The following is a 26,336-nucleotide window of genomic DNA, read 5'->3' as shown; positions in this document are numbered from 1 at the left end:
AAAGGTCTCTGGAATCAAGATTACCTTGTCATCCACCCCTTCTGGAAGACAATCACTTGATATATTGAGCTTTACTAAAATGTTATACAAAAGAATATGGAAGTAGTTAATCCCAGATTGGGTTATTTCCAACTGAATTTTTCAGTAGGCCTAATAAATAAAATCAACTACTGGTCTAGGATCTGTGTGCATAAGATGGTCTAAGGTTTGAGTACACGAGACAGTTGAAACAAAGCCAGCATCCCCAATCTCTCACTTTGATAGCCCACAGACACACTTCATCTGGCTGTACCACTAAAACAGCACACTGGAATTCTCTGTTAAAATATGTAATTGCCTATGTCACAAATGCCAATTACAATACTTAAAATGACATTTTATTTGACATATTTTATTGGTTTTGTCCAATGGCCTTTAGTGTGGCATTAGACTTGATATCTGTCTTTGATATAGATCTTAGTGAAGTGTGATACACACACATTTCATTCTTTAGGCATAAATCTAACCTTCTACTACCACCCCATTAATAGATGATTATACTGTAAATACATCAAGAAGCAATCAAGATTTTTTAGGACGACCAAGCTGAGGTACATGGAGGCAGAATCAGGCACAGAAAAAATCTTCACATGGAAGAAATCTTTCAGAACCTCTTACATATTTGAATGCTAAAGAGAATCCTGAGAAGGCAGCTGAGGTGTGTTTTATTCCTGCTAACCTTGTGCAATATGAAAGACTCGATTCATTCCAATTTATAAAATATATGAGTTAAGAAAGTAGGTTGGAACATAGATTGGAAAGTAGGTGGAAATTATAAGATATGATAGTCCACATATTCATAATCTTGTCCACAGGCTTTCACTAAAGAAATATTATATCCTATGTGTTCTATATTAAAGTGTCACCACTGAAGGAGACTGGTAAACTCATTTTTACCTCTATAAAGTTTTTTAAATCCCTATTTTCAAAACATTTGTTTTGCAAAATAATAGAGAAATATCATGCAAATAAATTCCTCATGGAAACAAAGGAAGGGCTGGGCTCACCTGAATACTTGGCACTTTGTCTTTACATTCCTGAAAATCTACGGATGTTAGCAAAGAATCATTTTTCTCACAGCTCTCCTGGCTGATGAGCGTGTCTACATAGTTGGGCTGGGGGAAGATCAGGTGACTCTTCCGAGAGTCCGCAGTGAGGGAGACCTCATGGGAACAGGTCTGCAGGAAAGCCCGCACCCCGTCCATGGCCACAAAGTGCGAGGTGGGCACGCTCGCCAAGCCACCTTCTGAAGCCTGTAGCAGGCGTGACTTGTGCCAGCGCCGCAGCCTGAGCGCCAGCAGTACAAGGACGAAGGCTAGGAAGACGCAGGAGACTGCGGCCACCGCCACCACCAGGTACAACGTGAGGTCATAGTTGTAAGGACCGTCGGAGGGCTCAAGGCTGCCCAGGTCGGCCAAGACCTCGGGGATGCTGTCGGCTACAGCCACGGTGAGTGTGACGGTGGCTGACAGAGGAGGCTGACCGTGGTCCTGGACGGCCACCACGAGGCTCTGCTTGAGGGCGTCTCTGTCCAGCAGGGCCCGAGCCGTGCGCACCTCGCCCGTGTGCAGCCCAACCGCAAAGAGTCCTGGCTCGCTGGCCTTAAGCAGGAGATATGACAGCCAGGCGTTCTGGCCTGAATCTTTGTCCACTGCCACCACCTTGGTCACCAGGTAGCCGGGCTCTGCGGAGCGGGGTGCCAGCTCCACGCCAGTAGAACCGTCTGTGGGGAGGGCCGGGTACAGGATCTCGGGCGCGTTGTCATTCTGGTCCAGCACGAACAGGCTCAGTGACATGTTGCTGCTGAGAGGCGGGTCCCCGCTGTCACGTGCAGTCACTCTTAGTTGTAGTTCTCTCAACTGCTCATAGTCAAAGGATTGCAGTGCGTACAGGACTCCAGTGTCAGAGTTTATGGAGACATAGGAGGACACTGGAGCCCCCTGGATGGTGTCTTCAGCCAAGGAATAAGTGACCTGGGCATTCTCCTCACTGTCGTGGTCCTGTGCAGTCACTAAGAAAATGGAGGCCCCTCTGGGGTTGTTCTCAGGGATGTAGACTGAGTAGGATGAGTGGGGGAAGGTGGGTGGGTTATCGTTGGTGTCTGCCACCTGCATGAGGATGTGAGTTTCCCTGGACAAGGGAGGAGTTCCACCATCTGTGGCTTTCAGTGTGATGTTATACAAAGAGAGTGTTTCCCGGTCCAAGTTTTTGGTTGTGACCAATCTATAATAATTATCTATTGATTTTTCTAATTTAAAAGGTAGGTTTTCTGGAATGGTGCAGGTCACCTCACCATTCTTTCCAGAATCTCTGTCTTGTAGGTAGAAAAGAGCAATGACTGTCCCAAGAGGTGTGTCTTCAGGGATTGAGCTACTTAAAGACGTCATAGTCACTTCTGGAGCATTATCATTTATATCTAAAACTGTGATCAGTACTTTTGCCTTTGTCAGACTACCAGGACCATCTTGAGCCTGAACCTCCATTTCATAGAAGGCAGTTTCTTCATAATCTAATCGTTCTAAAGTTGATAATTCTCCTGTAAGCGAGTTCAGATGAAACATCTGTAGAAGTTTAGGAGTTATTTTCCGAAAAGAATATGTCACTTCCCCATTGACTCCCTCGTCCAGGTCGATAGCATGTACCGTGAGCAGTCTTGTGCCCACTGGCACATTCTCGGGGACAGTTACTTGGTACTGAGGCAGAGAGAAGACAGGCGTGTGGTCATTCACATCCACCACTGTCACCTGGATGCGGGCGGTGCTGGATTGGGGCGGGTCGCCGCCATCAGAGGCTGTGAGGACAAGGTGGTGAACCCGCTCTTCCTCCCGGTCCAGCACCCGCTCTAGCACCAGTTCCGGGTACTTAGTTCCATCGTCTCCACTTTGCACAGCCAGGGAGAAGTGGCGATTGGGGCTGAGCTGGTAACTCTGGAGGGAGTTCGTGCCCACATCTGGATCCCCAGCCTCGCTTAACGGAAACCGAACCCCAGGAGCTGTATTCTCCATTATTTTTACATTTATTTCTTCCGTCAAGAATCTTGGAACGTTGTCATTAATATCTATTATTTCCACGTCTATAGGGTAAAGATTCATTTTATCTTCCATCAGGATGTTAAAGTTTACCAGACACCGCGCGCTCTGAGCGCAGATCTCTTCCCGGTCTATCCTGCCCGCAGTGACCAAGCTGCCGCTGCGCTGGTTCAGGGCGAAAAGCTGCGTCCTACCTCTGGAGACGATGCGGACTCCGCGCTCCGCCAGCTCCCGGGGCTCCAGCCCCAGGTCCTTGGCGATGTCTCCCACAAAGGACCCTTTGTCCGTCTCCTCCGACACGGAGTAGAGAATACGTCCTGCCCAGGCTTCCCACAGGGTCCCCAGGAGGATGGAGAGCAGGACGAATCCTCTGTAGTCCCCGCCCCTCGGCTGAGCCGCCATAGTCGTCCTGCTTCTCTTGCTTAGGCGCCGGTCTCGGGAAGTGCTGCAGAATGCGGGTGTATCCGGGTGGACCCCTCTGTCTTAGGAAGGGGAGCGCAGAATCCAGCAGGATAGAGGCTTGAGTTTAGTGTAGCCTGGAAGAGGGCTTATCGCAATCTGTCGTTTCTCTGTGCTGTAAAACTCGGTGGTTTCTGTGGGATCTCTCGCACCATTTTTCCCGGTTGGTGAACAGCGGCGCTCTGAGTCCTTACTAAGTTACTGCACCAGATTGATGCACACAATACACTGATTTCATAGAAAATTGTTTCATCTTTCAAAATTTCCCTGTTAGATTTCTTTGCTCTAGATATCCCTGATAATTAAAAATCCTTTTTAAGACACTGAATTAATGCAACAGTGTTCATGGACGGGTGTTTGATAATCTTAGATAATTTTTAAAAAACTGCTTTGCCTTGCAACTTTCAAGTGACTCTTTTGGGCACTGACTCACACGTTATTGCACATGGGAAAATCAGTCATTGAAGGCAAAAAGGTAAATTTTATTTAAATATGTATGAAAGATTTTACGTAGAAAATATTTACATCAGTGTATATAAATTTTAATTAATTCAGTATTAATTGAACACATATGTTCTAGACACCATGATGCAAGATTCAGAAAGTCAAAATTGTTGTAAAATATACAGACCTATTTTAATAAATTTTTTATTGTATAGAACCTTAGAGACGGTCTAACACCTTCATTTTAACCGTTTAAAAAATGAGAGGGGGGGCCAGGTGCAGTTGCTCACACCTGTAATACCACACTTTGTGAGGCTGAAGCGGGCGGATCACCTGAGGTCAGGAGTTTGAGACCAGCCTGACCAACATGGAGAAACCCCGTCTCTACTAAAATTACAAAATTATCCGGGCGTGGTGGCGCGCGCCTGTAATCCCAGCTACTCAGGAGGCTGAGGCAGGAAAATCGCTTGATTTTCCGGGAGGCGGAGGTTGTGGTGAGCCGAGATCACACCATTGCACTCCAGCCTGGGCAACAAGAGCAAAACTCTGCCAAAAAAAAAAAAAAAAAAAAAAGAAAAAGAAAAAAAGAAGAAAGAAAGAAAGAGGGAATTGCCTTGCCTGGTTCCTGATTGTTGATTATATAGTAGTAGAACAATGTCGGAATCCAAATATTCTCACTCCCAGTCTTGTGAGAAAAAAAAGAAAGAAATCATTGTTTGTCTTGGCTGCAACAATCAGCTATAGAAGCAACCCATTTTCTACAGAAGGCAGAAACCTGCAGAGATCCTACTGGGCTGTGAATTCATAAGAAACTGGATAATGGATTGGCTGATTCTTTTCATTATGCAATTCAATTCAAGTATTCATCCTAGTATGAATTCAAATCTTCATCCTACTCTATTCTAGTGTAATTGAGAAAACAGGGATCTCTAGGCAGCATTTGAGCAAAATGCAGGACTGTCCTGACAGGATCCTTAGAGGTACTCATCTCTCCACTGATGTTGCTAGAGTAAAACTAAATTATTGATGGATTCAAGCCTACCCTCTGCTAGCAGAAAGAAAAGAAAGCTCCTTTCACATAGTTGCAGAATAAAAGAGAATGACCTGCCCTGGAATAAAGACCTGAAAAGAAACGGCCTTGGTTTGTAAATTCTTCTAGGTCCTGGAGAGTAGTTGGTGGAACCAGGAGGAGAATCCAGAACTAACACTAAGAAAGCTTAACTTAGTTTTGTGGGAGACTCCTAAGTAACCTATTTCTGCTTTCTGGTGGCATTGCTCCAGAATACAGGGAACACTTTGAAGGAGATTCTGTTTTGATCTATCAAAATAATCCATAGTTATCTTTGCATTCACAAAGTAGATAAATTTTGTTTAAAAGAACTAATAGAGGTATTATAGATGAATTCTGTAAACTGGAGTTAAATTCTATTTGTTTAATAGTACTTTTGAACTTCTTGTTGAGGCAAGCAAAGTGTATGATTATTAAACAACATAAGTACTTGTAGACATTTTCAAACAAACTTTCATGTTTGGAGGTTATAGCTCTCAATGTCTTGATCCATTTCTACCTGATGCCTCAAAATTCATAGTTTCATCTCACATTTGTTTCTTATTCTACTGTTTTAAAAAAGTCTCAATTAACTTATTGTGTCTTGGTACCTTCTTTGGAGAAAAAGAAATAAGATCTAGTTAAATTAAATTATAGACTACTCTGAACACAAAGCATACATACCCCACGGAGTAAATGGCTTCATTATCTCTAGCATTCACATTTTCTAAGTTACCGAACATCATAAAATTAAATATTAAAGATCTTTACTAGACCACCAAGATATGTTTAATAAAATCTAACATAAGCTCATTGTATCAAATTGAAATCATTTCATAGTTTAAAGAGTGTATATTATTGTTGACTAAGATATTGGGAAGAATCCTGACCATTTGTTTGGTTGCATTAAAAAGAATTCTATGTAAAGTCTATTTGGCTTCCTGGGCATCGAATTGATTATCTTCTCTCTTTTCTTTTTGGGACCTTTTTTTTTTTTTTTTTTCTCTAAAAAACAAACAACAAAACAGTTCTTTGAAGTTCCATTTAGATTTTCATTCTCAAGCAAAGATATAGGTATTTTCCAATGTTTCTCCTCTGAGATTTTACTCCTTCCCCTTTGACAATTGCCACCTCAACAGAAGCCTGATCAGAAATGAATGCCTTTCAGGCTGGTCTCAGTGGCTCATGCCTGTAATCCCAGCACTTTGGGAGGCTGAGGCGGTGGATCACTTAAGGTCAGGAGTTTGAGACCAGCCTGGCCATCATGGTAAAACCCCATCTCTACTAAAAGTATGAAAATTAGCTAGGCATGGTGGCATGCACCTGTAATCCCAGCTACTTGGGAGGCTGAGGCAGGAGAATCGCTTGAACCCAGGAGGAGGAAGTTGCAGTGAGCGGAGATCACACCACTGCATTCCAGCCTGGGAGACAGAGCAAGACTCTGTCAAAAAAAAAAAAAAAGTTTTTCACAGACCATAAAATAAGAATAAGACAATAATTTGGTAGTTTTTTTTTCCTGATGCTTCAAAATTCTATACTGAACTCTCAAAACCTCAGATAGCCTATCTTATTATTAATGATCTGTATTGCAGGTGGATGAAAGAAATTCATTTAGCCATAACTTAGCAAATTTCATGATTGCCAGGATGTTTAACAGTTGGTCAGTCCACAAGAATGAATTACTTTTGTGAGAGTAGAAGTTGGTAGTTTTTTCATCAGTGAAATATTTTATTTGTTTAAATGAAATGGTCACAGGTAATAAGAGAATAAAATAAACCAGCCTGATCTCCATGAAAAGTAGTTAGTGAGCTTTCCCTATAACAACAAATGCTCAAGATGTAGTTTAACATCCCAAATTGGTGGTATAGTAAAATAACATTCACACTTTCAGAGTTTATGAAATAATCATATGTATAACAGCCCATCTAACTCATGAGACTAATATCCAAGATTCAAGTTGTTTAAAATTGTTATTTTATCAAATTATATCACAAAGATACAAGAAAATGAGCTTTGAAGATGTGTATGATTAGATCTCTTGTTTAGGTATATACCCTTGGAAACTTGAAATAAATAAATCTATAACAATTCCTCAAATGTAAATACCACAATATTGGTTCAGAAAAACACATATTACTCTTAGCACCTTATTTAAAAACACATCAACTCAATGTTATCATTATGAAGATTGACAAAGTCAGGTTACAAAGGAGGTTCTCATTTATTTTCAAGGTATCTTCTCAATTACTTTTTTCTTACACATTCATAACAAATTCAGATGCACAAGTGGCCAATCCATTCTATAATACCACCAGATTGTAGAATCTTCCAACTCATGACTGGAAAAAAAATCTTGACTATAATGTAGTTCAACAAGTCATCAAATTATAGAATCCCCTGTACTCCATTAATTCCAGGGCCATCAACTTACTTTTGAAGACTGTCGATAACAGAATCTCCTATCTCCTTAGTGATCCGTTTTCTATTCGAACATCATTGACAGTGAAAAACTCTGCTGTTTTCTGTTCATGAAACAATGATTCTGTTTGCACATTTCAGTCATAATAAATAAGACTAATCAGTCTTCTAAATGATAATCCCTTTTTTCTTGAAATATTTCAATAAAGAGTTCCTATATGATGAAAGCCTTATTGTCTGGGTTAAAATGCTAAAATATTTAAATTTTTATTTGAACCTCTTAACATATGTTCTCCTATTCACCAGTCAGTCATCTATTTTTAGAGATATGTCCTATAAGCAGACATAAAACCGAGCATGTTTAAAAATTCATGTTCACTCTTTATTTATTAATTATTATTATTATTTTTTGAGGCAGAGTCTCACTCTGTCCCCCAGACTGGAGTGCAGTGGCATGATCTTGGCTCACTGCAACCTCTGCCTCCCAGGTTCAAGCGATTCTCCTGCCTCAGCCTCCTGAGTAGCTGCGATTACAGGCCCCATGCTACCCCACCTGGCTAAGTTTTCTATTTTTAGTAGAGACTGGGTTTCACCATGTTGGTCAGGCTGGTCTCAAACTCCTGACTTCGTGAGACGCCTGCCTTGGCCTCCCAAAGTGTTGGGATTACAGGCGTGAGCCACCACACCTGGCTATTTTCACTTTTAAATACTATCAGGCACACAGTATGCAAAAGACATTGTAGTAGGCACACAGGATCGGTGCTTAGTTATTGTTAACAACCCGATAATTATAATAATGGTGATGTCAACAAATACGTGTTCACTATGCTGCTTTATAGTTTGAAAAAAAGTTATAAAATTATTTTCTTAGAATTTGAGTCAGTTAGATAAGGAAAGTCTTGTTTTAAAAAATAATATAAGTAGAGCTTATTTGAGCCAAGCTTTAGGATCGCAACCCAGGAACACAGATTCAAGTTGCCCTGGATACACACTCTGTGAGCAGCAGTTACAAGTGGATTTTTACTCCAGACTGGGCAACAGAGGGAGATCCCATCTCTGATAAGGGAAGTCTTTTAAATCTTAATTTTAATTGGAAGATAACAGCGATTGTAACTGGCCCAAGTAAATGACAGATAGTTACAGGAATGTTATTCAGGTCTTTTAACACCAAAGATCAGGTGTTCTCTGCTGCAGTTACCAATGATTCTTATCTTTTTAAAAATAATTTTTGATTCCTAAGTAGTAAAGGTGAAAGATCTCTTGTATGAACCTCCGTCATTTATAATTATTAAGTAACACTAAGAAAAAACAAAATTTTTTTTTTTTTTTTTTTTTTGAGAGAGAAAGAGTCTCATTCTGTCTCCCAGACTAGGGTGCAGTGACACAATTATATCTCACTGCAGCCTCAAACCCCTGGACTTAAGCAATCCTCCTACCAGAGCTTCTTGAGTAGCTGGGACTACAGGTGTACACCACACATCTGGCTATTTTTTTTTCTTTTTGGTAGAGACAGAGTCGTGCTATGTCACCCAGGCTGGTCTCAAACTCCTGGTCTCAAGGGATCCTCCTGCCTCAGCCTCCTGAAGAGGTGGGATTACAGGCGTGAGCCACCATGCTAGCTAAAAGCAAGATCTTGATCTTTAACACTGACCTAAATTAAGGTTATTTTTTTCCCACATTAGAAAAAGAAAGAACCTTACAAATGTCACATAGTAGGAAAAAACCTAAGAAACGAGATGTACTCAATCCAAGACACAAATAGTTTGCCAAGAAGAGAAAGGTAAAGAAAAAGTAGGACATGCATTATTTTCCCCCACAAAATTAAGACTTCAGAACATTCTTTTGATATAAAAGAAAAACATTAGAATTATGTGATTCTCTGCAAAGGACTAAGAAAACTAAGCACTAATCAAAGATAATCTTTAATTTTCCTGTCAACCAATGAAAACAATACCCTTACCTGAACAAGGGAGTCTTCCACTTTACAAAATCACGAATCTTCCTGTACCAAAAGTGGTTCGCTTTTATAACAGCCGATCTGGCTGATGAGCCTGTCTGAATAGTTGGGCTGCGGGAAGATCAGATTACTCTTCCGCTTAGGCGGAAAGAAACTCACCTGAAGTTGCCTGGGGTCTCCTTTCTTTTCAAGTAAATCCTGAGTTATGAGAAGAGGCTCGCTTTTCTCATAGCTCTCCTGGTTGATAAGCCTGTCGGCATAGTTGGGCTGGGGGAAAATCAGATGACTCTTACGCGAGTCTGCAGTGAGTGAGACCTCGTGGGAATAGGTCTGCAGGAAAGCCCGAACCCCGTCCACGCCCACAAAGTGCGAGCCGGGCATGCTCGCCAAGCCACCTCCCGAAGCCTGCAGCCGGCGTGACTTGTGCCAGCGCTGCAGCCTGAGCGCCAGCAGCACGATGACGAAGGCCAGGAAGACGCAGGAGACCGCGGCCACCGCCACCACCAGGTACAATGTGAGGTCAGAGTTGTGAGAAACGTTGGAGGGCTCAAGGCTGCCCAGGTCGGCCAGGATTTCGGGGATGCTGTCCGCCACAGCTACGGTGAGCGTGACAGTGGTGGAGAGAGGGGGCTGGCCGTGGTCCTGGACGGCCACCACGAGGCTCTGCTTGAGCGCGTCTCTGTCCAGCAGGGCCCGAGCCGTGCGCACCTCGCCAGTGTGCAGCCCCACCGCAAAGAGCCCTGGCTCGCTGGCCTTGAGCAGGCGGTAGGACAGCCAGGCGTTCTGGCCCGAGTCTCTGTCCACCGCCACTACCTTGGTCACCAGGTAGCCGGGCTCTGCGGAGCGGGGCGCCAGCTCCACGCCAGTAGAACCGTCTGTGGGGAGGGCGGGGTACAAGATCTCGGGCGCATTGTCGTTCTGGTCCTGCACAAACAGGCTCAACGACACGTTGCTGCTGAGTGGAGGATCCCCGCTGTCGCTGGCTGTCACCCACAGCTGTAGGTCTCTCAACTGCTCATAGTCGAAGGAGCGCAGGGCGTACAGAATCCCAGTGTCGGAGTTGATGGACACGTAGGAGGACAGGGGCGCCCCCTGGAGGGTGTCTTCTGCCAGTGAGTAGGAGACTTGGGCGTTCTGGTCCACGTCTGGGTCCAGTGCATTTACAGAGAAGATGGAGGCACCCCTGGGGTTGTTTTCAAGGACATAGACTGAGTAGGATGAGTGGGGGAAGGTAGGCGGGTTGTCGTTGGTGTCTGCCACATTTATAGAGATGATTGTTTCTGTAGACAGAGGTGGTGTTCCTTTGTCCGTGGCTGTCACAGTGATGTTGTACAAGGATACCTCTTCCCGGTCTAGAGCTGCCTTTGTCACTAATCGATAATAATTGCCAACTGATTTTTCCAATTCAAATGGGAGACTTCTCGGGATGGAACAGGTTACCAGGCCATTCAGGCCAGAGTCTCGATCGAACACTTGAAAAAGAGCGATTACTGTTCCCGGAGGTGCACTTTCAGCAATTGTTCTGCTTCCAGATGTAACAACCACTTCTGGTACATTATCATTGACATCCAAGATAGTTATTAAGACTTTCGCTCTGTCTCGAAGACCTGGCCGATCCCGGGCTTCAACACTCAGCTCATAAAAACTCGAGTCCTCATAGTCTAGATTTGCGGAAGTTGAAATTTCTCCAGTCAAAACATTCAAACAGAAAATTTGTGAGATCTTTTCTGTAATCTTCACAAAGGAATAAGTTACTTCCCCATGGACTCCTTCATCCTGGTCCGTGGCATTTACTGCCAACACTGGTGTGCCTACTGGCAGGTTTTCAGGAACACTTACACGGTAGACAGGCTGAGTAAACACTGGAGCATTGTCATTCGCATCTAGAACTGTTACCAGAATTTGGGCGACGCTTGAGCGGACAGGGTCGCCGCCATCCATGGCAGTAAGGACCAGGTGGTAAACGGCTTCTCCTTCCCGGTCCAGTGTGCCCTCCAGCACCAGCTCCGGGTACTTGGGCCCATGGGCTTCGCTTTGAACGTCCACTGAGAAGTGGCTATTACCACTGAGCTTAAAGCCCTGAAGGGAGTTCATTCCCACATCAGGGTCATAGACTTCCATTAGTGGAAAACGAGAGGATGGAGCTGCGTTTTCGAGAATTTTCACTTCCAATTCTTCCTTTAAGAATCGGGGTGTATTGTCATTAATGTCCACTATTTCCACGTCCACGGGATAAATATTCAGTTTATCCTCGACAAGGATGTTAAAACTCACCAGACACCGCGGGCTCTGAGCACAGAGCTCCTCGCGGTCTATCCTACCCGCGGTGACCAAGCTGCCGTTTCGCGGGTTCAGAGAGAAAAGCTGCATCCTACCTCTGGAGACGATGCGGACTCCGTGCTCCGCCAGCTCCCGGGGCTCCAGTCCTAGGTCCTTGACGATGTTGCCTACGAAGGAGCCTTTCTCCAGCTCCTCGGGAATAGAGTAGCGGATCTGCGCTGCCGCGGCCCCCCACAGTGTCCCCAGGAGCGCGAGGAGCAGGACCTGCTCGCTGCGCTGCGGATGCCTCTGTAGAGGCGCCATTACTGGCTTATTAGAGACTTCTCTGGGATTAAGAAGAGGAAGAGCAGGTCTGCATCACTTTTGCTCTTCTCAGAAATAGCGGTGAAGGTCCTTCAACAAGCAGAGACCAGATGCGAAGCGTTTCAGGTCAGAATTTCTGCACAGCTTTCCTGCTTTCCCGTCTGATTTGCTTTGTGGTTGGAGGATGTAACTTGAGTTTCCGTTGATTTGCTTGCCCAGGTTAGTGAACAGCGACGCTTAGAGTCCTAACTTAATACTGCATCGTTTTGTGAAACTATCACACAGAGAATTCTATTTCTGCTAAATCTGCAGAGATGACACTCAATATTTCCCTCCCCAAGATAATGAAGCATTTAGAAGAGTGCAAGAGATTATTTTGAATAATTTTAAATGTTCTCGGAAGTTTACCATTCATTTTTTATGTAAATATCTCTTAGGACCTTGGGGAACAGAAATAATATTACAATCTTCTGTAAATTTTGAATTATCATCACATTTCACCATCATTTACTCTAGTCCCATTTTCAGTAAGGGTACCAACAACCACAGACACATTTTTTTGAGACAAAGTCTCGCTCTGTCTCCCAGGCTAGAGTGCAGGGGCACAATTATAGCTCATTGCAGCGGCAACCTCCTGGGATCAAGGGATCCTCCCACCTCAGCCTCCCAAGTAGCTGGGACTACAGGCATATGCCACACAAACACGTTTTGAACCAATTCATTACAGTGCCCATTACAAGAGTTGCCATTTTAGATGCCATTATTTCTTTTGATTAGCATAGAAATTAAAAACTGCCGTGACATAGGCAACATCTGTGTATACTTTTAAAAACATGCAAAGGGAAGCAAAAATATTATATATAGCTTACATTAAGAATGTGTTAAGATATACATTGTGTTTCATATATTTTAGGATTGACTGCATTAAAACTAAGTAAACCACTTAATTGTGCAGATTTGTGTCTAATTCTGGATAGATATGCCTGAAAATGACAGTGTGAGATAATACTGTATTTAAAATGTTTCAGATTATAGTGTATTAGGATTAACAAAAGTTTCAAGACTATCAAAAGGAGGCTTTCTATGAAAGAACAACTGCAACGCAGATATTATACAGGAAATTCTACAAAGAATTTCCTAGACACCCTACTCTACACCAGAAAATCAATAAAATAATGTAATCAGGGAATATTTAATCTGTATTCTTTTTATCTCTAAATCAATGAATCGAAACCCAATTATATTTATGGAAGGAAAGGTTTGAAGAAACTCACCTTTTGCAAATTGCCTGAATTAGAAGGCATTTCTGGATTGTCATTACTTTCAAACCAAGGCGCTTCATCACATAGAAGATCTTGTGGTGCAGAATTTTCAGCCTTTATATTGAGAAATTTAAACTCGGTGTTTGAGGAATGTGAGGCAGCACACAGATTGTAGGAATAAGGCAAAGTCCTTTCGCTGTAGGTGGGGAGAACTCCAGGTACAGTCTTGGAGCAGAGACCAGGCTGAAAGTAGCCCTCAGTGGCGGGTCTGGAGGAGCGTCGCAGGCGCAGGGAGATTGACAGAATCACCGCGAGGAGGAAAAGCACTGAGATCAAGGCCAACGCCACTACTAGGTGAAACTGTAGCTCCTCCTGAGGGTCAGAGGGAGTGGGGCGGTCGCTAAGGTCAGGTTGTATCTCTTGCAAGCTATCTGCGAAGATTAGGTGCAGCGTGACGGTGGCTGAAAGAGGCGGCTGTCCTCCATCACGCACAGTGACCAGCAGGCGCTGGCGGGCGGCCTCCCTGTCGCCCAAAGTACGCGCCGTGCGCACCTCACCCGTGCGCAGCCCCAGGCTGAACAGCCCGGGCTCGCTACCCTGCAGAATGTGGTAGGACAGCCAGGCGTTGTATCCCGAGTCTGCGTCCACCGCCACCACCTTGGTCACCAGGTAGCCAGGCTCTGCAGCGCGCGGCACCATATCGAAGAGCGCGGAGCCGTCGGGCCCTAGAGCTGGGTACAGCACCCGCGGTGAATTGTCGTTGCGGTCGTCCACTAACACGCACAGGCTCACGTTGGCGCTGAGCGTAGGCGAGCCCTGGTCGCGGGCCTGCAGAGTGAGCTCGAAGGCGCGCAGCTGCTCGTGGTCGAAGGCTCGCTGCGCGAACACCACCCCGCTCTGCGCGCTCACGGACACATAGGACGACAGCTCCCGAGGCTCCAGGTCACTGGCCACGATATAGTAGGAGACAAGGCCATTAGGTCCCAAGTCGGGATCCGAGGCGCTGACATGCGCAATGGAGGCTCCAGGCGGATTGTTCTCAGCTACATGCACCGTGTAGGAGGCCTGGTGGAAAACCGGAACGTTGTCGTTGACGTCAAGGATGTGCAGAGTGATGGTCTTGCTGGAGGAGAGCGGTGGATTGCCTTTGTCGGTAGCTGTGATCGTCACATTGTATTCTGGGATCTGCTCCCGGTCCAGGGCTCCATCTGTCACCAACCTGTATGTGTTTTTGGTATCTTGAACGATTTTAAAGGGGAACTTTCCTTTTAGTTGGCATAGGATTTCTCCATTAAATCCAGAATCTAGATCATGTGTTTTGATCAGGGCAATAGCAGTTCCCAGCTCAGCATCTTCTTGTATATGTTGGGATTCAGAAGCCAGGGTTATCTCCGGGGCATTGTCATTTTCATCTGAGATATCAATCTGTACTTTACAATATGCAGTGTGATGTCCACCATCCTTTGCTTCCACACCAATTGTGTAGCTATCTCTCTCTTCAAAGTCCAGTTCTCCAATAGTGGTGAGTTCCCCCGTTTTACTGTCCAGCTTGAACAGTTGTCTCACTTCCTTACCAATATTGATGAAGGCATAGATGATTTCGGCATTGATGCCCTCATCCATGTCAATGGCCATCACTTTTAATACCGAGGAGCCAGCGGGCAGGTTCTCTGCAACATTGACCCTGTACATGTCCTGAGTAAATACTGGGGGGTTATCATTTGCGTCTGCGACAATTACCCTGATCTGGGTGGTACAGTTTCTGGAGGGCTGGCCCCCATCCACAGCTGTGAGGACCAGGTGGTGATGTGGCTGCTCTTCCCTGTCCAGGGGTGCTTTCAGTACTAGCTCTGGGTACCTACTGCCATCCAGGTTCTCCTTCTGAATCAAAGAGAAGTGCGGATCAGGGCTGAGGTAGTACTGCTGCAGCGAATTGACACCTACATCAGGATCTTGCGCAGATTCCAGGGCAAATGTGGCTCCAGTGAGCGCCAGTTCGCTGATTTCCAGTTCAGTGATATTTTGGCTAAAGGTCGGTGGGTTGTCGTTAATATCCTGGATCAGCACAGTTACATGAAAAAAGTTTAAAGGCTTTTCGGCAACCATTTCAAATTCCAGAATACACGACGACTTCTTGCCACAAATCTCCTCTCGGTCTATACGGTCGCTCACAAGTAAGTTCCCATTTTCGGGGCTCACGGTAAAAAATTTCTTCTCTGCAATAACCCGCAGGTTCCGAGTAGGTAAATCCCCCACGCCAAACCCCAGGTCCTTGACGAGGTTCCCTACCAGCGAGCCCCTGTCCAGCTCCTCGGGAATAGCGTAGCGGATAGGTTCGGAGAGCGCCTGGCCTAACAAAGAGAGCAGGAAGAGAAATAGCATTCGCCTCCGCCCTGCTGGGCCCCTCCATCCGGGGCTATTTCCCATCCCGCTCTGTGCGCCTTTGCCTTTCTAAATCCGAGGACAAGAGATCTTTAAATAATCCCAAGAGTTCTCTGAGCAGAACAAACTATTTGCTTTGTCTTGGTGCTTGGGTTCTCTAATGGGTGTCTCCGCTGCAGGAAGCCGGATAGAGAGTGCACTTTTCTTCCGAGTTGGCTGCGGCGGGAGGAGCCAATATTTTGCACAGCATTAGCCAAGAGCGGCACCCGGCGCCTCTGCTGCAGAACTGCAGTAGTGGTGACTAAATCAGCTCCAAATAAAGAGCCAGTTAGGAGAAAAATCGGCAGTGTACTGATAGTGATACTTTCTTCCCATTTTAAAAGGACTTTTAAAAAACATTAAATATATTTACTATGTCTTTAGTCTGTTATTTCTTTTAATTTGAGCTTTAACCATCCAAATGAAGTACCTTTTACTTGTCAAAGGGCAGAGATAATCTTGCTCAATCCCGTCATGTTTTTAGTTTCCATTTTCATAAAATGGCCATAATAATATCTTCTTTGCTTACTCTAGTAGAAATGAAGGCCAAATAAAATAATACATAGAAAATCATACAAATGAAAGCTATTTTTGGTGATGGCAGAAGACGTAGTATAAAGAGGCTTGAAATATCAGCTTCACGTGTATTCTTATTGCATTCTATTTCCTTTTCTTCTAACTTCTAAAAGTTATAATCTCATAGCTTTTAGTTTTATTCTATGTTTCACTTTCTTCTCTTTTATCTTTATTATCTCCCCCCAAAAGAGGTTACGGGTAATGAGGAAATGATTGACCTTATAAAATAGAAGTATAGTAAGAAGCAAGAGGGTCTCTTTTCCTTTGTTTCCAAGTGTCTACTTTTAATTAAATAAGCATGATTGAAAACTTTTTTTTTCTATAGAGGTGGGGTCTCATTATGTTGCCCAGGCTGGGCTTGAACACCTGACTTTAAGCAATCCTCCCACCTCAGCGTCCCAAAGTGCTGGGATTATAGTCATGAACCACCCTGGCCCAAATGAGAAACTTTTACAAAGGATGTTTTTTCATACTACATCACAATTGTCCTGAACTGTACTGTTTCTTCTCAAGTAGCCTAACAATGATGCGTTATTAGGATTGGGGAGTGAATTGTAAGTCCTTATAATTATATTATTTAATTATATAAGTAATCTTCCTGTCCACTTTTCCTTGGCCCTCAGTTAACCATCTGATCATCCCAACTTTTTGTTATTTACACTTTTCCCTGGTCAATAACATGCCATTTTCCATGTTTCTGACAGGTGTCTTACAGTTTTAATTCCATTTCCAAACCAGAAAATCTTCCTAAAGAAATTATCTTTAGCCTACATAATGTATTGTTACTCTAAAACTAGGCAAGTGTGCAGCAACAAGCAATGAGTTCCACACTGAATTCACCTTATAGTGGAAAAGCATTATAGCATCTTAAACTACTCACGGTATCCAGAATTCTAGACAGCCACTCATTGTCACCTTTATACAAACATCAAAAATATAACTGACTCAAGACTTTGCTCCAAAAGCAAGTGTCTTCCAACACAATGCCAAGTGTTCATTGTATGAATACTTCAATTAGTATGAAAAATTATTCTTCAGAACACATATAAAACTAAAGATTCAGATATTTAAAAGTATATGGTATATATAGTACATACATTCAGAATGTATGGATCAAGCATTTTATAAAGTCTGTTAGTAGTTTATAGAGGGTTTAAAGATATTTTTCCATTGCACAAAAAATTTAACTCAGAGGAAATGTACCCAAATCTGTAACCTTTACTTTTTTCCCAAACACCCTACTCTAAGAAGCTTATAACATTTTCTTTAAAATAATAATGGAAAAGCAAGTTTTCACATAGGAGTGAATGATGTCGACACCTATTGTATAGATTCTCTTATTACTCTTTGGCTGCATTCACTATTCGGTGAGTTTGTACATTTTACCTTTTGGTCAGAATGTCCGTGTGTGTGTGTATGTGTGTTTGTGTGTGCATATGTGTGTATATATATGTGTGTGTATATGTATATAGATATAGATATACTTGAATGCTCTTTAACAATGTTTAAAAAATAAAAATCAAGTGGTCTTAGGTTCTTTAATGTGTCAATTAACCTTTCATGTGGTTGAGTAATGTAGCTTAATATCCCATTTGTAATATTTTATTACCTTTTCCCCTTATTTAGTCATTATTTGAAGCTGATGCTTAAGGTGCTTAAGGTGTTAAAAGTACAAAATTGGAAGGATTAAGAATATTTTAATAAGAAGCATCTGAAAATCATCTTCAGCAAATCAGATGCAGAAGGGAAATCTAGTAGTTCTTTCATTACATAACACACCCTCCTGGAATTTGAGGCACATAGACCAGTATTTCATTAAGACAAATCTATTAGTTTAAGATGAGCACATACATTAGATATGAAATTTAAAATTTTGAACCATCCTTAAGTTGAATTCTTTTTTTTTCAAATACAACCTTAGACTCAAGTAATAAAGAAGAATTGCATCTACACTTAAAGAAACGCTAACATTTCAGTAGGTATTGATTCTAATAAGTAAAGGGTTTATCTATAACAGAAGATGCCAGGTGTGTGACATATTTACATTTATTGAATGCAGCAGTATGTAACTCTTTGGAAGCTTAATGTCACAGAACGAAGCCCAATTTTGAGGTTCATTTACACGATTTCTTCTCTCAACAAGCCCACATATCCAATAACTACATGGCTTAACACAAACTTTCCAGACTTTAGAATGCTACATGTTATCATCAATATAAATTGAATCTACTTTTCTGATATTTATTTATTTATTTATTTTGAGACGGAGTCTCACTCTGTCTCCCAGGCTGGAGTGCAGTGGCACGATCTCGGCTCACTGCAAGCTCCACCTCCCGGGTTCACGCCATTCTCCTGCCTCAGCCTTCTGAGTAGCTGGGACTACAGGCGCCTGCCACCAGGCCCGGCTAATTTTTTGTATTTTTAGTAGAGACCGGGGTTTCACCGTGTTGGCCAGAATGGTCTCGATCTCCTGACCTCGTGATCCGCCCGCCTCGGCCTCCCAAAGTGCTGGGATTACAGGCGTGAGCCACGGCGCCCGGCCTCTTTTCTGATATTTATGACCCAGAAGTTCTCTGTACCTTTCCACTGATCTACGTAAATACTGTAAATTATTTCCTTAAACAAATTTCAGGTAGACTAAAATATCAGTCCTACACATTATCTTTTCCAAAACACATTCACTAATGGTGTCTAGGCAGACACTCGAAAGAGAACAATATATCTAACAATTTGAATTAATAAAACATCTTTTCTGTTAATAGAACTGCAGTTCCAATATAACAAAATATTTGGGTAAAATGATTATATTTAACCACTTTCCTTTAAGGTATTTGTTTCACTTAAGTCTACAGATATCAGCTAGACTTCCCAAAACAGAATTTGAAAACAAATGGAGAAAGCATGAATTACAAAAGAAAAATTAATCTCCAATAGAGCAAATAATGTTCCACTATTTACATAACTAGCTGATTTTGAATATGACAGAAACATGAAAAAGGAAACAAATGAAAATGTTCAGGTCATCCTTATCGAAAGAGAAAACTAACCTGAACTCGTCGTTCTTCTTTGTTTGCATCTACCTTATCAGATATCAGAAGAGGCTCGCTTTTCTCACAGCTCTCTTCACTAAGGAGCGTGTCTGCATAGTTGGGCTGGGGAAAGATCAGGTGACTCTTCCTCGAGTCCGCGGTGAGGGAGACCTCGTGGGAATAGGTCTGCAGGAAAGCCCGAACCCCATCCACGCCCACAAAGTGCGAGGCGGGCACACCCACCAACCTGCTGCCTTCAGTCTGAAGCAGGCGTGACTTGTGCCAGCGTCTCAGTCTGAGCACCAGCAGCACGATGACAAAGGCCAGGAAGACGCAGGAGACTGCAGCCACTGCCACCACAAGATAGAGTGTGAGGTCCAAATCCTCAGGGTCAATGGGGGTCTTGATACTGCCTAGGTCCGCCAGGATGTCAGGGATCCTGTCGGCCACGGCAACGGTGACCGTGACGGTGGCTGACAGAGGGGGCTGGCCATGGTCTTCGACGGCCACCACGAAGCTCTGCTTGAGCGCGTCTCTGTCCAACAGGGCCCGCGCTGTGCGCACCTCGCCCGTGTGCAGCCCAACCACAAAGAGTCCCGGCTCGCTGGCCTTAAGCAGGCGGTAGGACAGCCAAGCGTTCTGGCCTGAATCTTTGTCCACCGCTACCACCTTGGTCACCAGGTAGCCAGGTTCTGCGGAGCGAGGCGCCAGCTCCACGCCGGTGGAACCGTCTGTAGGGAGGGCGGGGTACAGGATCTCGGGCGCATTGTCGTTCTGGTCCAGCACAAACAGGCTCAGCGACACGTTGCTGCTAAGTGGAGGGTTCCCACTGTCGCTGGCTGTCACCCACAACTGTAGGTCTCTCAACTGCTCATAGTCGAAGGATCTCAGCGCATACAGGACACCGGTGTCAGAGTTAATGGAGACATAGGAGGACAAGGGCGCCCCCTGAAATGTGTCTTCAGCCAGGGAGTAGGTGACTCGAGCGTTGTCGCCGCTGTCGGGGTCATGGGCTGTCACAGAGAAGATAGAGACACCTCTGGGGTTGTTTTCTGGGAGGGAGGTGGAGTAGGAGGCTTGAGGGAAATTGGGTGGGTTGTCATTGACGTCTGCTACTTTCAAGGGTATGTGGCTTTCTGTAGAGAGGGGCGGGGTTCCATGGTCAATGACGGTTAAAGTGATATTATAATCTGAAGTCTCTTCTCTGTCCAGGTCTCTAGTTGTTAATAGGTGATAGTAATTATCAAATGACTTCTCCAATTTAAAAGGCAAGTTCCTAGGAATAGAGCATGCAATCTCACCATTTTCTCCAGAATCACCATCATGTACGCTAAACAGCGCGATTACAGCTCCGGGAAGACAGTCTTCAGAGAGCGAACTGGTCAGAGAGGTGAGGATCACTTCGGGGGCATTGTCATTCACGTCCTGTACTGTGACCACCACCTTAGCGCTGGCAACAAGAGCGCCTCCATCCTGAGCTACCACTTCCATGAGGTAGAATCTGGATTCTTCATAGTCCAGTGATTGTAGAGTTGAGATTTCCCCCAGGTTGGAATCAAGTTGGAAAGTCTCCGAAATTTTGTCTTCTTCATTGCGAAAAGAGTAGGTCAATTTCCCGTTTATTCCCTCATCTGGATCCGTGGCGGTTAGCGTGAGCAGCCGAGTGCCCACAGGTATGTTCTCTGGAACACTCACGCTGTACTCAGATTGGGTGAACAGGGGCGCATTGTCGTTTGCGTCGAGGACTGTAACACGGATGTGCGTGGTGCCGGAGAGTACCGGGTCTCCGCCATCTAAAGCTGTGAGGAGGAGGTCGTGAACGGTCTCTTTCTCGCGGTCTAGGGGCTGTTCCAACACCAGCTCCGGATACTTTTGTCCATCAGTTCCGCTTACCACGTCCAGAGAGAAGTGCAGATTGGAGCTGAGCTGGTAACTCCGGAGGGAGTTCACACCCACATCTGCATCCCGCGCGAAGGGAAGCACTAACCGTGTCCCTGCAGCCGCATTTTCATTAACTTTTACTTTTAACTCTTCATCCCGGAAACGCGGGAAGTTATCATTAATATCGATTATTTCTACTTCTACTCCATAAATCTTCATTTTGTTCTCAACCAAGATGTTAAAGTTCACCACACACAGCGGGCTCTGAGCGCAGAGCTCCTCCCGGTCTATCCTGCCCGCGGTGACCAAGCTGCCGCTTCGCGGGTTCAGGGCAAAAAGCTGCGTCCTACCTCTGGAGACGATGCGGACTCCGCGCTCCGCCAGCTCCTGGGGCTCCAGCCCGAGGTCCTTGGCTATGTCGCCGACGAAGGAGCCTTTGTCCAGCTCCTCCGGCATCGAGTAGCGGATCTGCCCAGATCCTGGCTCGCACAGCGTCCCCAGGAGCATAAAGGGCAGCAGTAGCTCTCCGCAGCCCCAGCCCCTAGGTGGACTCGCCATTGCCTTCTCTCTGCCCAATTTTCTCTTAGTTCTGGTTCAGCGTGCTGTTTCCTTATTTATCTAAAGCCGATGGGTACATATTCCCTGACGAAAATGGGCGTGGAGGGTTGGGTTTTCCTAGGAGCTTGTCTGTTCTGTGTGTTTAGTATGGAGGGAGCAGAGTCGGGTCGCCTCTGCGGCAGCTTCTTTCCCAATTTGGTCAACAGCGACGCTCAGAGTCCTAACCAGTGACTGCACCACATTCCATTTTTATTTCTCCTAAGTTTTAGTTATAATTTTATTTCTAATAATGTTGCCATATCCTTAATGTTTAACTGTGAAACATTGTTTATGACCGTTAATTCAGCTTTAATTCTGAATAGCAAGACTTCCACAATCCCTGAGATCAATATGATTATTAGATTCCAATACCTTACAAAAATTTTATTTAATGCGTCATTGGGGGAGCCTATGTCCTTTATTTATCTCTTATCTATATTTAGTCCATTAAATTAGGACATTCAAATTCTTACCTTTGTAGGACTCAAGATTTCATCTCTTTATTAGGATACATTTAGGAAAACGTGCTTATTTGCACATAGGAATACCAAGGAAACAAACCCAGTTCTCCATGCACCTTTCCAAACAGGCCTACTGATTTATGTAAGTTATATTAGCTGTCATATGCAGAAGAAATAAAGATCTTTGTTACTTGTGAGGACTTTGAGAAAGTCTCTCCACTATCTCAGACAGCGTTTGAGTTGGGTTAACTATGCATTTTTATGTTTTTCTATTACCATGTTCAAATATTTGTAGTTCCAGTGACAATCAGTATAGTAACTGTGGAGGATGGGGTTTTATTTCATCATCCATGCAGGAAAGCATGACCAGATACTTGTCGAGCAGTACTGAGTGGCCTTTCTATGTTGAGACAGATATTTACTGCTATCATCTTTATATGACAACAGAAATAGAAAAACCTCTTGATTGAAAAAAATGGACATTTCAGAAAGTCATTTCATTTAATAACACTTTCATAGAAAACTAAGAAAATAAAAATTCTATGTAATTGGGAAATTCAAAAGCAAAGTTTTAAGTAATATTTTGTAGAAAATGATGTGAACATAGGTTGTAAGATTTTTCTCAATGTGTAATTTTTCTCAAGAGCAATTTGTTAAAATGCATATTAGAGAATGATTTCTCACATTTGTTAAATGCACTCTTTCTAGCAGACACCTCAGACCTCAAACATTGCCTGTCCTTTAGAAATACATTTGTGATTCCAAGACATTTAGCTTACTGAGTGTTGGTCTTCAAGTCAATGGGACAATGTCCTACCCACGCCCTGTGATTAACAAGCCATGCCATTATGCAAAAGTCTTTCTTCTTTGGTTCCCAATTTCCAAAGACTACTAAAATGAAGACTCTCTTTACTCTGAAGTACTATGATTCTAAGAGGAAGTAAAACTAAAATTTGAATAACAAAGAGCCTGAAGGTGAAAGTAATTGCCTAAAGTCTCAACAGTAACAAATCTGCAGAGAGAAGTAATGTAAAGATGAGGAAGAAAAAGAAATACAGTGCAGTATCTCATGTGATAAAGGTTTGCATTCATGGGTAAATAAATCTCACACTTCAGAGAGAAAACACTTAAAATTCAGTTAGATAAGATTAAGATAATTAAGGCACAACATTGGCCAAATCTAACTTACAGACAAAGAAATATGCAATGGAACTTCCTACCCAAATTAGATGAAACAGTAAAACCAGAAGTGAAAATAAATTAATTAAAGCTCACCTTCAAAGTAGTATCTGAGGCAAAAGGGACCCCAGCGGCTCCATGATTTGTATTTTGTTCCCAAGAGGCATTGTCACAGAGGAGATCTTGTGCGGGAACCAATTCCGGGGTTACGTTCAGAAAATTGAACTCTGTCTTGGCTGAGTTCACACACAGGTTGTAGGAATAGGGCAACGTTCCCTCACTGTAACTGGGGAGAACCCCAGGTCCAGGCTTGGAGCTGAGACCAAGCTGAAAGCAGCCCCAAGCGTCTGACCTGGAAGAACGTCGCAGGCGCAGGGAGATTGCCAGAATCACCGCGAGGAAGAAGAGCACTGAGATCAAGGCCAAGGCCACCACCAGGTAAAACTGCAGTTCTGCCTGGGGGTCAGAGGGCTCCGGGCGGTCGCTGAGGTCTGGCAATACCTCTCGCAGGCTGTCTGCGAAGATTAGGTGCAGCGTGGCGGTAGCAGAGAGTGGCGGCTGTCCTCCATCACGCACAGCGACCAGTAGGCGCTGGCGGGCCGCGTCCCTGTCGCCCAAGACACGCGCTGTGCGCACTTCACCCGTGCGCAGCCCCAGGCTGAAGAGCCCGGGCTCGCTGGCCTGCAGCACGTGGTAGGACAGCCAAGCGTTGTGTCCTGAGTCTGCGTCCACCGCCACCACCTTGGTCACCAGGTAGCCGGGCTCTGCGGCGCGTGGCACCATATCGAAGAGGGCGGAGCCATCAGGCCCCAGCGCGGGGTACAGCACCCGTGGTGCGTTGTCATTGAGGTCGCCCACTAACACGCGCAGGCTCACGTTGGCGCTGAGCGCTGGCGAGCCCTTGTCCCTGGCCTGCAGTGTGAGCTCGAAGGCGCGCAGCTGCTCGTGGTCGAAGGCGCGCTGCGCGAACACCACCCCGCTCTGCGCGCTCACGGACACGTAGGATAAAATCTCCCGCGGCTTCAGGTCGCTCGCTACGATGGAGTAGGAAACTTGGCCATTGGGGCCCAAGTCAGGGTCAGAGGCACTGATTTGAGCGATAGAGGCGCCAGGAGGATTGTTCTCTGCCACGTGAACCATGTAGGAAGTCTGTTGGAAAACTGGGGCATTATCGTTGACGTCGGAGATGTGCAGGGTGACAATTATGCTGGAGGAGAGGGGCGGCTTGCCCCCGTCGGTGGCTGTGATGGTGAGATTGTATTCTGGGATCTCCTCCCGGTCCAGGGCGCCGTCTGTCACTAGTTTGTAATAGTTCTTTGAGGAAGATTTCAAAATAAACTTGGCATTTCCCAACACTTGGCAGTAAACTTCTCCATTTTCTCCAGAGTCTCTGTCTCTCGTTTTTATCAAGGCGATGACTGTTCCTGGTGGCGAATCCTTTGGTAGGGGAGTAAATACTGAAGTCACAATAACTTCAGGTGCACAATCGTTGTCATCAAGAATTTCCACTTGGATACTGCAGTGGGCTGCTAGATCTCCAGGATCTTTTGCTTCGATACTGAGAGCGTAACTACTTGCAATCTCAAAATCCAAATCATCCTTTGTCGTGATTTCTCCTGTTTTTTCATTTAAGTTGAAAAAGTGTTTCACTTGTTCGTCCACATTATGAAAGGAGTAGGTGATCTCCGCGTTTATGCCTTCATCCCGGTCGGTGGCCGTCACTTGAAGTACAAAGAAGCCCGGAGGCACGTCCTCCCTCAGGGTGACCCTGTACACGTCCTGGCTGAACACTGGAGGGTTATCGTTGGCATCCGTGACTTTGATTCGGATTTGGGTCGTGCCACTTTGAGGTGGGTCTCCGCCATCCACAGCTGTGAGGACCAATTGATGGAAACTGTGCTCTTCTCTGTCCAGAGAATGTTTTAGAATCAACTCAGGATATTTACGACCATCTGGAGTCTGTTTCTCAGCGAGATCAAAGTACTCGTTGTCATTAAGGTGATATCTTTGTAGTGAATTAGGACCAACATCTGAATCCAGGGCTGGGTCAAGTGGAAATGTTGTACCTGGCTTAGTGGATTCGCCAATTTTTAAATTAATCTTAGTCTGTTTGAATAGTGGGGTATTATCATTTACATCCTGCACAATTACTGCTATGTAGAAAATATTTAGTGGATTTTCAGCGACAGTATCGAAATCCAGAACACACAGAGGCTGCTTCCCGCATATCTGTTCTCGGTCTATTCTGTCACTCACAAGTAAGTCCCCGCTTTCTGGGTTTACTGTGAAATATTCTTTCTCCGCGCTAACCCGCAGCTTCCGGGCCGGCAAGTCCCGGACGCTGAGCCCCAGATCCTTGGCGAGGTTTCCTACGACCGAGTTTTTGGCCAGCTCCTCTGGAATTGAATAGCGGATCTGGTCTGGGAGAGCCCCGGGGAACAAAGACAATAGGAAGGGCAACAGTACCTGCAGCCACCGCAGCAGCCCGCACCTCCCTGCGCTCGCCTTCATCCTCTGTCTCCCTCCGGCTCCCTTTGCTCTTTTGCCCATAGGAGGAATAAGCCTTCCGAGGATGGCAGAATCCGGGCTAAGGTCACTCTTCCTGCTTTTGTTTTCTGTTTCCGAATCTATACTGGCCTCCTCTGTGTGGTTGGTTTGTGCAGGAAGTTCCCCTCTAAGAGGCTTCCAAACGCTTCTCTTCGTTCTTTTGACCGACAGCGACGCTCAGAGGTTTTCTCAGGAAACTGCACCAATGGCTTGTCAACGTTTGCTAAGAACTTTTTTCTTTTTTTTTAATTAATAAAGTTTTCATTTGTTTTAAAATATGTGAAATATTCATATAGTTCCAAATTCAAAATGTGCATTCAGCATAGGTTCTTCCTTTCCTCCCTGCTTTAGATGAGGAGAAATGCTTTCACAGGGGAAATGAGTGTTAAAGTTTCTTAGGTATCCT

At 44.6% G+C, this 26,336-nt stretch overlaps 4 protein-coding genes across 5 annotated transcripts in view; all 4 read right to left on the bottom strand.

Moving 5' to 3' along the window:
• Positions 1 to 26,336, bottom strand: part of LOC129036253 (protocadherin gamma-A3) — a 173,655-nt gene that overhangs the window by 126,433 nt on the left and 20,886 nt on the right. The gene's annotated exons all lie outside the window — the stretch shown is intronic.
• Positions 1,002 to 4,989, bottom strand: LOC129037334 (protocadherin gamma-A7). The gene has a single exon (XM_054489322.2). The coding sequence runs from the start codon at positions 3,468 to 3,470 to the stop codon at positions 1,017 to 1,019; it is 2,454 nt and encodes an 817-aa protein (XP_054345297.1). The 5' UTR covers positions 3,471 to 4,989; the 3' UTR covers positions 1,002 to 1,016.
• On the bottom strand, positions 13,222 to 15,666 carry PCDHGB3 (protocadherin gamma subfamily B, 3). Its single transcript, XM_054489323.2, has one exon. The coding sequence runs from the start codon at positions 15,664 to 15,666 to the stop codon at positions 13,222 to 13,224; it is 2,445 nt and encodes an 814-aa protein (XP_054345298.1).
• On the bottom strand, positions 16,101 to 26,184 carry LOC129037336 (protocadherin gamma-A5). Of its 2 annotated transcripts, none has more exons than XM_054489317.2 (2): positions 23,480 to 26,184; positions 16,101 to 16,190 (listed from the first exon to the last, which is right to left on the bottom strand). In XM_054489317.2, exons 1-2 carry the CDS (start codon positions 25,931 to 25,933, stop codon positions 16,101 to 16,103), a joined length of 2,544 nt encoding a protein of 847 aa, XP_054345292.2. In that variant the 5' UTR covers positions 25,934 to 26,184. The 2 variants fall into 2 exon arrangements, with proteins under 2 accessions (XP_054345292.2, XP_054345299.2); XM_054489324.2 differs by lacking the exon at positions 23,480 to 26,184 and adding an exon at positions 19,284 to 22,097.

The sequence above is a fragment of the Pongo pygmaeus genome, chromosome 4 (assembly GCF_028885625.2).
Source record: "Pongo pygmaeus isolate AG05252 chromosome 4, NHGRI_mPonPyg2-v2.0_pri, whole genome shotgun sequence".
In the NCBI taxonomy this organism is placed as follows: Eukaryota; Metazoa; Chordata; class Mammalia; order Primates; family Hominidae; genus Pongo; species Pongo pygmaeus.
This window is presented reverse-complemented; position numbering and strand designations above follow the sequence as displayed.

Excerpts from the sequence above, each read along its gene's own strand:
- LOC129037334 (XM_054489322.2), bottom strand. The coding sequence starts at position 3,470 with ATGGCGGCTCAGCCGAGGGGCGGGGACTACAGAGGATTCGTCCTGCTC.
- PCDHGB3 (XM_054489323.2), bottom strand. The coding sequence starts at position 15,666 with ATGGGAAATAGCCCCGGATGGAGGGGCCCAGCAGGGCGGAGGCGAATG.
- LOC129037336 (XM_054489317.2), bottom strand. The coding sequence starts at position 25,933 with ATGGGCAAAAGAGCAAAGGGAGCCGGAGGGAGACAGAGGATGAAGGCG. Across the intron at positions 16,191-23,479 it reads CCTCAGATACTACTTTGAAG|AGTAAGCAAAGAAGATATTA; the intron begins GTGAGCTTTAAT and ends CATTTCTACTAG.